Source organism: Colletotrichum fructicola (assembly GCF_000319635.2).
Source record: "Colletotrichum fructicola Nara gc5 chromosome Unknown KSG_Nara_v1_contig10, whole genome shotgun sequence".
Lineage (NCBI taxonomy): Eukaryota > Fungi > Ascomycota > Sordariomycetes > Glomerellales > Glomerellaceae > Colletotrichum > Colletotrichum fructicola.
In genome coordinates this window covers 417,960-430,450 of record NW_027094060.1, presented here as the reverse complement: position 1 = coordinate 430,450, position 12,491 = coordinate 417,960, and the positions used below count along the sequence as shown (strand labels likewise).

Below are 12,491 nucleotides of genomic sequence, written 5' to 3'. Positions count from 1 at the left end.
CCTGAAGACTTGTGAAGCAAGCTCCCACTGGCTTCTATTCGCCTCTGCTCTCCTCCTCTCCCCTCTCCTGCCCTTCTTCCAAGTTCTGCGAAGGCAAGGCATGCACCTGCGTCTGGTCTGCGTCTGCGCCTGCACCTGCACCTCACCTGCATCTGCCCCTCTTGCACCTGCAGCAGCACATTACTGAGGTATGTCATCACTTTTTCCTACGAATACCCGCTCGGCCTCATGTCCCCCATGTCATGTGTGTGGCCGTGTCGTGTTGGAACTTTGACCCTCCTGCGTGTCTGTCTCAGTTCCCTCCTAGTTTCTCTACTGTCAATGGCAGTACCGGGGCCCTTGAGTGCTTGTCGTGCCCTGGATACATGGAAGCGACCTTCGAGGAACGGATCAACTGGGTCGTTGACGACGTCAAAAGGTGGGAAGGCGGGGAAACATGGCGCCAGGGGCGGCGGGGCCAAGTATCGCAACGGTACCCCCGACTCTCCCGCTTTCCGCTTCCCGCTCACGCCCGGCCTCGGTCTTCAACCTACCTTACGGATACCTTACCTCTTTACTATGTACATTACTTACATATTCACAATTCACTACCAGCTCAGCTGTCACTCTTCTTTCAACACACTGCAGCCGCGATCCATCATCCCACCAAGTCCTCCAAACACCCCACGCGCTGACGCCCCTCTAAGCGAGCTAAATTAGTCCCTACCTTACGTAATATATACTCAAGGCACCTTCCATACCTGGTACTTGACATACGCTCCCGCTGTATGTTCGGCTCAGCAAACCTCACATCGCTTAGCCGCAATTCCTGAGCGCAGATAGATACTCATTCCCGCATCTCGCAGCACAAAACCTGAGCCGTTGGAAAGTATTTGTCCATGTAGCATGGCGTGCCGTGGCTCAGCGTGCCTGACCCAAACGCATGTCTGTGTGACTGGCGCTGCACCGTCGGGTGTCTCTCTTTTCTGGCCCCCAGGTTGCCTGCCCGTCTCTTTTCCCCGCGCCATTGGATGTTCATCATTTTCTGCTCCACTCCGCTCCCAAGCACGCGGCAGCTGGAGAGCAAAATGGGTGTCCAATAGGCCAGCATATTCCTGTACATCCAACGCTAGCAATTAATAGATCTCTATCTACCTAGGGTGGACTGGTGGCCGTCTTGCTTATTTTTGCATACACACACAGCTGTATTTACCCGTACAGCGGAGAACGAACACCTACTAGCAGTAGAACTACCTACGAATCGTTGGTGTAGCTCCTCATGCCTTTCTTCGACCGTAGCTCTGTTGTACTCACACGCTTTATCGCGGCAAAGCAGGGAGAGCCTCTTTTGTGCCAATGGTGCACATTCCGACAGTCCGGACACCCGCCAGCCCAACTAATGCTGTGGAACCAGCCATGCAAAGCGTGACCTTCCCTCATGGCCCCTCTCGTGACGCCTTCAGCTTGTGAAACACCCGCTTGTATTGGAAATGAGCTGCATCCCCTCGCTCGATTATTCTTGAAATGCCATGCGGAAGTACTACTAGTGCAGTCCCAGTTGACTCGCTCTGTCTCCCTGAGCAGCATATAATGACCGCAAGACACTTATGATGGCATGCTTCAGGTCCTCCCGTTCAGTGGCGTTTTCACGCACTGCCGAGACGTGCCTCTAACGAAACTCCCTTGACGCCGCTAGCCGCGCTCTCATTGTACAATAATATCACACGCAAGGTTTCTTATGTCTTTTCTGACCACGTAAATGGGATCACCATGGGCCTCGTCGTTGATTCATCCGCCCAACCTCAGAGGGGTGTGGTGGGAGTACTTCGGTCATTCCTGGCGCCATTGACCGGGGCCGAGCATCTACAACGTAGCTGACACCGTCTTCCGATGCATACGATGGTGGTCGTGGCCCGCTGCCAACCTCCCTAGAGTTCGACGGGCTGCCATTTGATGTCGCATTAGGATTGCGTTGCCAGTATATCCTATTGGGATCCACCCGCTGTATCCTCTTGTTAGTTGAAAATAATTAGAAGCATCCATGCTGCTGGCACGTACCACACTCTCTCTCCAGAGCCCGTAGGCTGGCGGCTTCGCTTTGGCTGCATCGCTTATTTCGCCCTCCTCCTCTTCGTCACGGGCCAACACCACTCTGATCGGTTCCCGTGGGACAGCGTACCCTCCTGGAGCAACAAGCTGCGGCATTGGCGGCCTAGCCTCGTCGTCTGATCGCGGTCGAATGACGAGCATGCATAGGCGAATCAAGCCGTGGCAGAAAAAAATCGTTGTAAAGAGAATGATGAGTATGAGAAGTACCGTGAACTCGCTACTGCGGATGTTCTGTGTGAGAGACAGGGCAAGGTCTACGGGGTCAGTTAGGCTTTCCCGACAGCAGCACTAGGCATCACTCACAAACGGCCAATAACAGGGCGAGAAATGTGCCTGAAATAAAGCACCGAAGGATTTGCGATCGCATGCGTCGCGACTTCACCCATGGCAGGCAAAGCAGGAACCTTTTCGGGTGTCCCTCGTTGTTGTCTTCTTGGTTTCGCTGCCTCCGTCGTCTGCGCCGCCTTCCCTCCTGTGCCATCTGTGCCAGATGCAATTCTGCAGGATCTGGCCCAGTAAACCTTCTTGTCAGTCTGTGGGAATGTGATCGAGCATGCTGGGCAACGGGAGATGGCATCGCTACAGGAATCTGCGTAGCTCCCGCCCTGCTCATATACGGTCCGGTAAGCGGATCGGTCGCCGCTCGACTTGGCAGTGGTTGTCCTGAGCTAGGCCGCGAGTTCGGGCCGTTGGAACCACTCGTCCATGTCCTCGCAAGATGCGGAAGATTCAGCCGAGTGCTTGGGAGTGTTGGGAGGCCTATATTGAAGCGCGGAGTCTTGGGACTGTCATCCTCGCCATCGTCAAGGCGCTGCATTCTGCCGCCGGGATGTCTTCTTGAGGACAGAGCAGGCCGTGTTCCAGGGAGTCGCCTCGGTCGAGATCGCGAATCCTCCTGCATTTCAGGCTGTGTTGATGGTCCAGCCAAGGCCTGTTGCTCAATATCTGGTCCATTCGAGGGCCGTCCGCGTCGCAGAAAGTCCATACTGGAGGGTCGAAGCTGATATGCACCTCCCGATTGAACGTTGAGAGTTAACTTCGCAGTTATCGCCGTTCAAGGTTCGTCATGCTTCGGCGGGGAGGATAGCGAGAAGCGCGAGTCGGCGCGCTGTGTTTCGCACTTCTCGTGCGGAGGCTGTCGACGCTGCCACAGATAATACTGCGACGAGGGGGATCCTTTATTGTAGACGGAGCAAATTGCGAGTCAGCGTCTCTCAGAGGTACGATATTGATGACCGTCTCGTTGAAGAATCTTTGTAGGTGCGGTCACGGCCGGCTTAAACAATGCCCAATAGTTAGGAGAAGAAAGTTGTGAAGGAAACAACGGATTGAGAGGGTGCTGTTGTGTCGGAAGTTCCAAGGGAGGACTGCCGGCGACTCAACGGCCTCGATCAAGGAATTCGACGGCTGAAGGGAGGGACATTCGCAACCGAGAAAGATGGGAAGCAGAGAAAGTGTCCAGGAGGACAACGCTGGCGGCGCAGTTTAGCTTCCAGAGCCTGCACAGTGATGGCCAGTTGAAATAAAAGATGGATTGGGAGGTAGATGAGAGAACGTAGACAAATGGTCAATGAAAAGAAAAGGATGAAAAGGAAGCCTGATGGGCGCCTGGCGCCGCCAACATGACGCTGAGTGAGGCAATTGATGAAGAGAAGACGGAAGAGCTGGAAAAGAAAGGGAGATTGAGACGAGGAATAAGGTGAGGTGAACAAGGGACTGCCAGTCAGGCGTTATTTCTCGGTGCGTCCGCAGCTGCCTGACTTTGTGTAAGTGGAGGTATGTAGGTACGCCAGCCGGACGGACAGCCAACAGTTCGGTTCGCTAGGGGAGTTCGAGGCAAGGCACAAGCCGGCAAGTATTGGTAGGGTCTTGTCGACTATTGGAACGGAGAAGGTCGGCCAAGATCGCGAGTGTTACTGGACAGACCAGAAAAAGAAACTGCGGCGCAGACTCGGGGCACACAGACAGCTGTGACCAGTCTCATGGCAGGGCACCTGGGATTCTGCGACGTGGAAGGGCAGAAAAAAGAGGAAGAAGCGACCCTGGGTGACGAGGAGGTGCAAATACGGACGAAAAACAGGAGGAAACGTGCAGCTTCTGCGGCGTGGAGGACGGGAACATGTTGCAGCGCAATTGGACCCTTGCGCTGGCGAGGCTCAATTTCATCCGTGCCTCTCGCAGTGTCCCGGACTCCCACTGGGCTCCTGCACAGCTCCTGCACAGAAGAAGAGATGGATTCGCCGTCACTTGTCGACTTCTGTGACAGCTCGAGTGTTGCATAATCGCCCAGGGGTAACCACCACAGGGGTCTTATTGGAGATGGAGAACACCAGATGTTTCGGATTGCACGGCTGCAAGGCGCTAAGCCGTTTCTGGTCTGCCGCCGTCCACAACCTAACCCAATAGTCACACCCGACAATCGGTCCCGGGTTTAGGTAAAAGCGCAGGGTAACTTCCATTCATATTTTCGCAGGGTACTGGCCTGGGGACAGAGATTAGTCAACCAAAGGCCTTTAATTCGCTCACGGGCCCACTCTTACGGCGCTTACCTCAGTTATACAGGCAAGCGCAAGGCGTACAAGTTAGGCGCAACAGGCAAGCGCGAAAAAGCAGGCGCGAGTAAAAAGCAGGCGCGAGTAAAAAGCAGGCGCGAGTAAAAAGCAGGCGCGAGTAAAAAGCAGGCGCGAGTAAAAAGCAGACGCGAGTACTTATAGGCAGGCGCGAGCAGGCAGGCGTAGAGGGCAAGTACAGCGTAAAGGGCAAGTGCAGCGTAGAGGGCAAGTACAGCGTAAAGGGCAAGTGCAGCGTAGAGGGCAAGTGTAAGGTAGAGGGCAGTAATAGGAAGGGAGCGACTACGATTACAGGGCTCTGATTGGTTAGAAAAGCCGCGCCCTGCGCTTCTACCTGATCCCCCGCCATTTTGCCCACAAACTTTTTCGACTGATCGACCTACGTACTTTACCCCCACTAGATTTTTCAACCTCAATAACCCCCGCCCTTCCAACCCATTGATTTCATCGGCCTTGAAAACGCAACGAACGCAACGAACGCCACTCACGATCATTTCCAACATGGCCGAGAAAAAGGCGGAAGCTGCGGCAGCTGGCATGCTCTGGGGGGGCAGGTTCACAGGTTCGAATGTTTCGGGAAACAAGCTTCGGATGCTGTATACTGACCTCACGGTGCCGCAGGTGCGATTGATCCTCTCATGCATAAGTACAATGCCTCCATCCATTACGACAAGGCTCTCTACAAAGAAGATATCCTTGGGTCGATTGCTTTTGCCAGAGCCAACTCAAAGGCCGGCATCATCAGCGACGACGAATTTCAGGCGATTGAGCGTGGTTTGCTTCAAGTGATGGAAGAATGGAAGCAGGGAACTTTCGCTATCATGCCGAATGACGAAGATGTAAGAGGACGCTCAATTCTACTCAACTTCTCGAGGCTAACACAAAGAACCAGATTCACACGGCAAACGAACGTCGCTTAGGAGAGGTCATCGGCAAGGACATCGCGGGTAAGCTGCACACAGGTCGCAGCCGCAACGAGCAAGTTGTCTGTGATATGCGCATGTGGTTACGCGATCGGATCCGCGAAATCGACAGCCAACTCGTTGCATTCCTCAAGGTCATTATCACACGTGCCGAGTCTGAAATGTAAGCCTAGCCCCATCTCTGGCCAAAAGCGGCTCCCTGCTGACTGACAACCTCAGCGACTACATCATGCCTGGATACACCCATCTCCAGCGTGCTCAGCCAGTTCGATTCTCTCAATGGATGATGTCATACGCCGCTGCGTTTAAGCAGGATCTCGAGCGGTTGCGCCAAGTTTTCGAAAGGGTCAATCTTAGTCCCCTTGGTTGTGGTGCTTTGGCCGGCAACCCATTTCGAATTGATCGAAACAAAATCGCTGAGGAGCTTGGTTTTAGCGGAATAACCTTGAACTCCATGAACACTTCGGCCGATCGCGATTTCCTAATCGACTTCCTGGTCTGGAACTCGATCTTCACCAACCACATTAGCAGGTGGGCTGAGGACCTCATCATATATTCGACATCTGAGTTCGGTTTCGTGCGGCTGGCCGACGCCTATTCTACGGGTAGCTCTTTGATGCCCAACAAATTCAACGCGGACTCGTTAGAGCTTCTGCGCGGCAAGTCAGGGCGTGCTTTCGGTCAAATGGCTGGGTTAATGATGGTGAGTCCTCATTTTGACATCTCAGCCAGTTGCCTTGGCTTTTGAGACGCGCATCGGGAGTAGCTACTGACTGTTCATTTAAAAGAGTGTGAAAGGCTTGCCATCTTGCTACAATAAAGATCTTCAGGAAGGGTGGGGGCCTATGCTGGATTCGGTTCAGACTGTGTCAGATAGTCTTGGCATAGCCAACGGGGTTATTTCTACCCTAAAGGTGCGGCCAGACCGGATGGAGGCTGCTCTGGACAAAACGATGCTAGCCACTGATGTTGCAGAGTGGCTGGTGAGGAAGGGATGTCCGTTCAGAGAGGCTCACCACATCTCTGGACGCGTTGTTGCAGAGTCTGAAAAGCTGGAAGTTGCGATGGATAAGTTAACCCTTGAGCAACTGCAAGCCATTGACTCTCGGTTCACAGCAGACATTGCGGAGGCATTCGAATATGAGACGAGTGTCGAGGCGAAAACGGCTAAAGGCGGCACCAGTCGATCAAGCGTGCTGGAGCAGATCCAGGTTATCAGGGCTATGTTGGATTAGGGGTTTGATAGCATGGGAGGACTACTTAAGTAGTTTCTGTATGGGGCCAGGAACGTACGGCCCAATATCGACGAACCCGGGCGCCTGGGGGTGGTGGAAGCGTTGTTGGCAGTTTGGCGTTGGCGTTGGCGTTGGCGTCCAGGGCCTGAAAAAGGTCAACCATGAATACCTGACCACCTTACCTAGGTACCGTTCAAGACAGAGTCACCTTGACAACATCCAAATTAGCAGACACGCGCGCTTCACTCGACGCCAAAGAATTCGGACCTGACCCAACTTGTCTCCTGCCACCCTCTCTGCTGCGCATCTAGCAAAGATACAGAAGGTACGATATGTTTTCAGGGAATCAAGCATGCCCATTGACGAAGTCCGGTTGCGTACTGATCCTCGAGGCGGCCAACGTACGCTTACATAAGACAGGCGATTGCGAAAGCGTCGTGTTCCATCATCAGGTAGACTTCGGGGTCTGTGTACGAACACCTCAGATTCGTTGATAGTCAGCAAGTGCGCTGCCATTTGTCTCATCGCCCAAAGCTGCGTCTGAACTACTTTTCTCTCACCCTACACAACTGTCGTCGTCACGCCCTGTTCCTGTCCATAAATAGCCCGGGTCGTCTTTTGTCCAGTTCGTGACTTCCGACAGCGTCCAAAAACCATTGCTGAATAGAGTTTTTAAAAAATTGCCTCTCCGAACACCAAGACCGGAAAGGGCAACCTGTAAGTTGAGTGGTTGACACCTTAGCGTACCCTTAGAGCAGGAACTCGGTAAAGTCGTGGGCCCGCAGACAATGGGTTAACGAATGACAGTAAACGACGTACACATACGATGCAACGGTTAGTGAGTCTGCACTCCCGTTTCGTTGGCAAGTACTTTAGAAATTCGGGAACTCCAGAATCTGGGTTTCATACCGCGGCAGCAGTCGTCAGATGCTAAAGGTTAGTCGGCGGGCCTCGCTTGTGCAAGCTGAAGTAACTGACGCACGCAATGAACCTTGCAATGTCTCAGGGTTGTTCCTGCAAGAATACCTGGACGGATACACCGGACGATTCTCGAGGCCGTGACACTGGCCGAGAAATTTGCTTTTTCACGACTTCGTATGACAGCTCCGGCAATAGCGAGTTTAAATTGCCGAAATCGGCTCTTCCAAGGGTATCAAAGAAATCTCTCCCTGAGACGACCTGTGGTGTACAATCATGGATCGGTCTAGTTGCCGCCCGCTAACCTCCACGTCGATCTGCGGCTCATCTCCGCCGTATCATGTCCGAATCCGTGTTACAACGAATGATCAGGTTATCACTCATCGCAGAAAAGCCCACCCATCTTGTCCCGCCAACTCCGAATTTGTTGTCACTATTACAACTACATGCTCCGAGATGCACGGCATGTGGACATATAATTCCTTCAAATTTGGCGCTTCCACAATGAATTCATCTCTGCGCTGCATCTACCTTGGCATGTTGTAATGTTTGCTTAACGTTCGGCGTCTTGTTCACCGCAGTTCTCCGAGAAGCATGTTCCGATCAGATGATGCGGACAGTACTAGGAAAGGAAGTCAGCATTCGTCTCGTAACGCCAGAAAAAAAGAAGGCTGGAACGCATACTGATTGGCTCTGTGCCAGGCGCGAACTCAACACAATTGACTGTTCCCTTGTGACCTGGCAGCTTGTACATCAATTTGCCAGTCTCGCTAGACCATATCGTCGCAGTTCCATCTCCAGAACCAACGGCCACTTTCTTGCCCTCTGAATCCCAGCTGGCACGGATGAGGTTCTTTTCGAGACCCACAGACGCACCGTCAAACGTCCTGATGTGTCTCTCGGTTGGTGCGAAGGGCCGAATGTCCCACGTCCTTACAGTCGAGTCCATAGCAAACGAGAGGAGTGATTGAGAGTCTGGCGAAACCCTCAGAGAGGTTACCGTATCCTGGTGCCCAAGCATGGAGTAGATCACCGACTTCTTGCGCAAATCCCAGACCTTGATGTCGTTATCAATGCCTCCTGAATAGACTTCATTGCCGGCTTCTGACATGGCAATAGCTGTGATCGGAAACTCGGTCTGAATGTGATCAACCGCAGTCTTTGTCCTCGGGTCCCATAAGCCTATGGACCCGTCATCACTGCCGCTGACCAAGAGTTCTTCGCCTCTCTTGCTGATGTCCATAGCATTGACAATCTCTTCGTGACCAACGTATCTTCGTATTCTGGAGCCGTTCTCCAGGTCCCAGCTGGCCAGATGCGTATCCGCCGATGCTGAGTAGACAATCTTCGAATCCCGCGACCATTGAAGGTCCAGGATGGCGCCGCGGTGGCCGTTGAGGATTCCGTAATTTTCACAATCGCCATATGTGCGCCACAGGACTTATCAGTCAGCACCAAAACTTGGCTTTCTTTGCGGCAAGATGAACTCACGAATGCTTCTATCCATAGATCCTGAGGCGATAAAGTTGCCTGTAGGATCGAACTTGGCTGAAAAAATCTCCCCAGAGTGCCCAGTGAGCTCCATGACAGGGGCTTGTAGATTGCTCGTTCGTGGCGCCTGTTACGACAACGTTAGCCATGATCGAACGGCACACGAGTCGCATATCTTACGGTCTGCACCAAGGCGTTGCTCTTCCCGGAACCATTGAGCCTCGCCAGTGCTCCCGTGGATGATCCCACGTTTTGACGCTTCACGATCATCTGGCCCGAGCCTGGCTCGTCAGATGCCGGTCTTTTTTCGGACATGTTGAGGATGTGTGATATCTCTTCGATCTAAAGGAGGTGCCGTTATTTTCAGGTCGATTTCGCGTGGGCTAATGCGCGCGTTGAGTGTTGCGATAGTTGTTCAGTTGAATGAGCAGGAAAAGACAAAATACGCAACAGCTGTGATCATTGGCCCGTGCAACAACCTACCTAAGTGCGGACGGACCTGATATCTGGACGCGACGCGGAACGGAGCTTGCTTCTGCCGATCACCGAGCTACCTATCTACATAAGTCCTGCTGGAGTGTGGGTGTGCCGGGCTCAGTTCAGTGGAGCTCCCGTCCAATCCGATGGACCCGACCTGACCTGCGCAAGTCTACGGGTACAGTGCACCTCAAGGCTTAAGGTAGGTGGATGGCTGTTGTAGGTACGCGCTAAGGTACCTAATCAACTCTCCAAGCTTCTGATTGGCGCTTTCCTCATTTGACCCTGGTGTATCCATCTCAAATATCCACAGACGCCAGACGTAGACCATCTACCACCCACACTGTGAACATCAACCACCCCGATACCATTGACAGCAACGTCAGGGCGCCCCAACACTTGCGCCTCACGACCACGCGAACTCTACGACAAGGCGATCCGGTGACGAGGATACTAGACCGGGCAGAACCCAGCCCCCAATCAGACAGAGAGGCGTTGAAACGGCCAGATCATTGCCGACTTCCTTGATTGTCTGCCGCCCTCACGAGGCTCGCATCGCTAAGCAACCTTGAGCCGTCGCACACTGACTGCGCAGCATGGCAGCAAGCAAGGCAACTCGCCTAGGTGAAGAGTGAGTATTCGGCTACGTATGCGGTTGACAGAGGCTAACAAGCTTTCTCACCAGGATCTGGAAGTACGTGAAGTCGCGACGACGCCATTCGAACCAGAATTGACCCTTTTCTTACAGAACACGCATCGACAAGGTGAACGCTGAGCTGGTGACTTTGACATATGGAACAATCGTCGCCCAGCTATGCAAGGACTATGACAGCGACTATGTGGAGGTCAACAAGCAGCTGGATAAGATGGGATACAACATCGGCCTCCGTCTGATTGAAGACTACTTGGCCAAGTCAAATACAATGAAGCGGTGCTCGAATTTTCGCGAAACGGCAGATATGATTGCACGAGTATGTTCATTCCCATCAAGAAGAAGACTGTCTAAATGTTAATCACTGATGAACGCTAGGTTGGCTTCAAGATTTTCTTGAACGTTACGCCCCAAGTCACCAACTGGACGACAGATAACAAACAGTTCTCGTTGGTATTTGACGAGAACCCATTGGCAGACTTCGTGGAGCTGCCCGATGATGGGCGCGCGCAGGACGAGCTGTGGTACTCCAACATCTTCTGCGGTGTGTTGCGCGGAGCTTTGGAGATGGTGCAGATGCAGGTGGAGGCACACTTTATCAGCGATGTCCTGAGAGGCCATGACACAACAGAGATGAGGGTATCGTTGATACGATACATTGACGACGAATTGCCACCAGAAGACGACTGAGCGGTGCAAACCTTTCACATGACAACACCAACTGTCCGCAACTCCGGCTGCGATCACTGGGTCATGGCCTTCGCAGTCGTGGTCTCGCGGTATCTCTCAGCTGAATTACCTGTCTGGGACGAGGAAGAGCCTCAGAGGAGCAGTCGAGATGATCAACCTCAGTATCAATGTAATCCGACTGTGCATACGGTGGAATTTCCAATGACAACTCTGTCGGCTCTATTGAGACAGGCACCCTAGCATCTCAGGCTTTTGAGATAAATGTAGCAAATGCAATGGTGCTCTCGCAGCACTAGGAAGAGACAGTGGCTCGGCTCTCAACGACACAAAGTGTGCATTTACCGGGAACATATCTGAAGAGCGATGCGGGAGACATGTGACTGCAGGCAGGGAGTGATAATTGTGAGAATGGAAACAATCTTGGCGCTCACTTCAAGGCCGTACTTTGCATCCGTACCAACGCCGGGTTTGCGGTGGCCCTGGGCCTGTATCCACGTTGGCGGAATACAACGGGAGTTAATTTTGACGACATGGAGCAACGTCCAGCTACTGCTTTCAACAATCCCATTGCTACGACTTGGCGTTGACACGACACACTGATCAGGCAAATGGACAGACCGACGGCAGCTAAACTAGCGGGTGCATTGCTACTGAATCAATTCCAGGGAGGGCATATTGCGGAGTTAGGCGACGGACTTCGATAAGTGTATCGGCTGGTGTCGGCCGAAGTGGGGAGAGGTGCCCAGAGGTTCGGGATGCCGCCGTAATTGGGTCTAGACAGCCTGAGGGAAACTTTGAAGGAGATGGATGATCGGGACGATGCGACAAGGCGACGAGAAAGTCACGGGCGGGATGGCGACATTGAGCGAAGAGGATCGGTCTGCCTCGCCTGCTCCGAGGAAGTCATTTCGCATAGTTGGCGACATCTCGAGGCTCCGACCAGTCACAGTGTCGCGTTGGCTCGGAGCTGGCTAATGCAATAAAGTGGAGGCCCGTGCTTTGCGCAACGACAATTTCAAGTAAAAAGCATCCAAGGCATCAAGGGAATCATAGGTTGAGAACGACAATTGTGCGCTGGGGTAAAGTCTTTTCATGAGTTTTCAAGTGCGCCCTGTGGTTGGGCCATCGCAGCGTGCACACGATTTTTCCGGTATTGAAATGTCCTCACAAATAGGTGTCTTATGGCCCTGAAGAGTCGCGGACGATGCAGGGTACGTAGGTTTTTCTCGAGACCGGTTGGCGTGTATGGGAGTGGCTGCAATGCGACGGCATGGAGCCCAAGATATGTAAGGTGATATAGCTGATCTTTAGTTTCTCGCAATTCAGTGGGAGGTCATCTTGGGTCGGGTGAAAACCTGCACTGCGGGTTTATTCCCAGCAGCCTGGCGCGTCGTCGCGTCTCGCTTCACTGAGACGGATAATGAAGCGGCTGGAGCTTCAACCGCGA

The 12,491-nt window shown here is 53.0% G+C and overlaps 4 protein-coding genes across 4 annotated transcripts; 2 read left to right on the top strand and 2 right to left on the bottom strand.

The window, feature by feature from the left end:
* Nucleotides 1–1,744: 1,744 nt before the first annotated feature.
* On the bottom strand, nucleotides 1,745–2,569 carry CGGC5_v015636 (uncharacterized protein; the record flags this gene model as incomplete). The annotated part of the gene is made up of 3 exons (XM_032020588.2): nucleotides 1,745–1,981; nucleotides 2,038–2,342; nucleotides 2,392–2,569. 3 exons carry the CDS (start codon nucleotides 2,567–2,569, stop codon nucleotides 1,745–1,747), a joined length of 720 nt encoding a protein of 239 aa, XP_031882348.2.
* Nucleotides 2,570–5,159: 2,590 nt separating this feature from the next.
* On the top strand, nucleotides 5,160–7,878 carry argx (putative argininosuccinate lyase; the record flags this gene model as incomplete). The annotated part of the gene is made up of 11 exons (XM_032020589.2): nucleotides 5,160–5,220; nucleotides 5,280–5,497; nucleotides 5,551–5,744; nucleotides 5,801–6,284; nucleotides 6,370–6,792; nucleotides 7,045–7,141; nucleotides 7,237–7,268; nucleotides 7,517–7,533; nucleotides 7,624–7,654; nucleotides 7,710–7,752; nucleotides 7,823–7,878. 11 exons carry the CDS (start codon nucleotides 5,160–5,162, stop codon nucleotides 7,876–7,878), a joined length of 1,656 nt encoding a protein of 551 aa, XP_031882347.2.
* Nucleotides 7,879–8,306: 428 nt separating this feature from the next.
* On the bottom strand, nucleotides 8,307–9,540 carry SNRNP40 (U5 small nuclear ribonucleoprotein 40 kDa protein; the record flags this gene model as incomplete). The annotated part of the gene is made up of 4 exons (XM_032020590.1): nucleotides 8,307–8,356; nucleotides 8,419–9,174; nucleotides 9,226–9,352; nucleotides 9,406–9,540. The coding sequence occupies 4 exons, from the start codon at nucleotides 9,538–9,540 to the stop codon at nucleotides 8,307–8,309; spliced, it is 1,068 nt and encodes a 355-aa protein (XP_031882346.1).
* Nucleotides 9,541–10,298: 758 nt separating this feature from the next.
* BET3 (Trafficking protein particle complex subunit BET3) lies at nucleotides 10,299–11,044 on the top strand (the record flags this gene model as incomplete). Its single annotated transcript, XM_032020591.1, has 4 exons — nucleotides 10,299–10,333; nucleotides 10,388–10,396; nucleotides 10,451–10,673; nucleotides 10,733–11,044. The coding sequence occupies 4 exons, from the start codon at nucleotides 10,299–10,301 to the stop codon at nucleotides 11,042–11,044; spliced, it is 579 nt and encodes a 192-aa protein (XP_031882345.1).
* Between the last annotated feature and the right edge of the window lie 1,447 nt (nucleotides 11,045–12,491).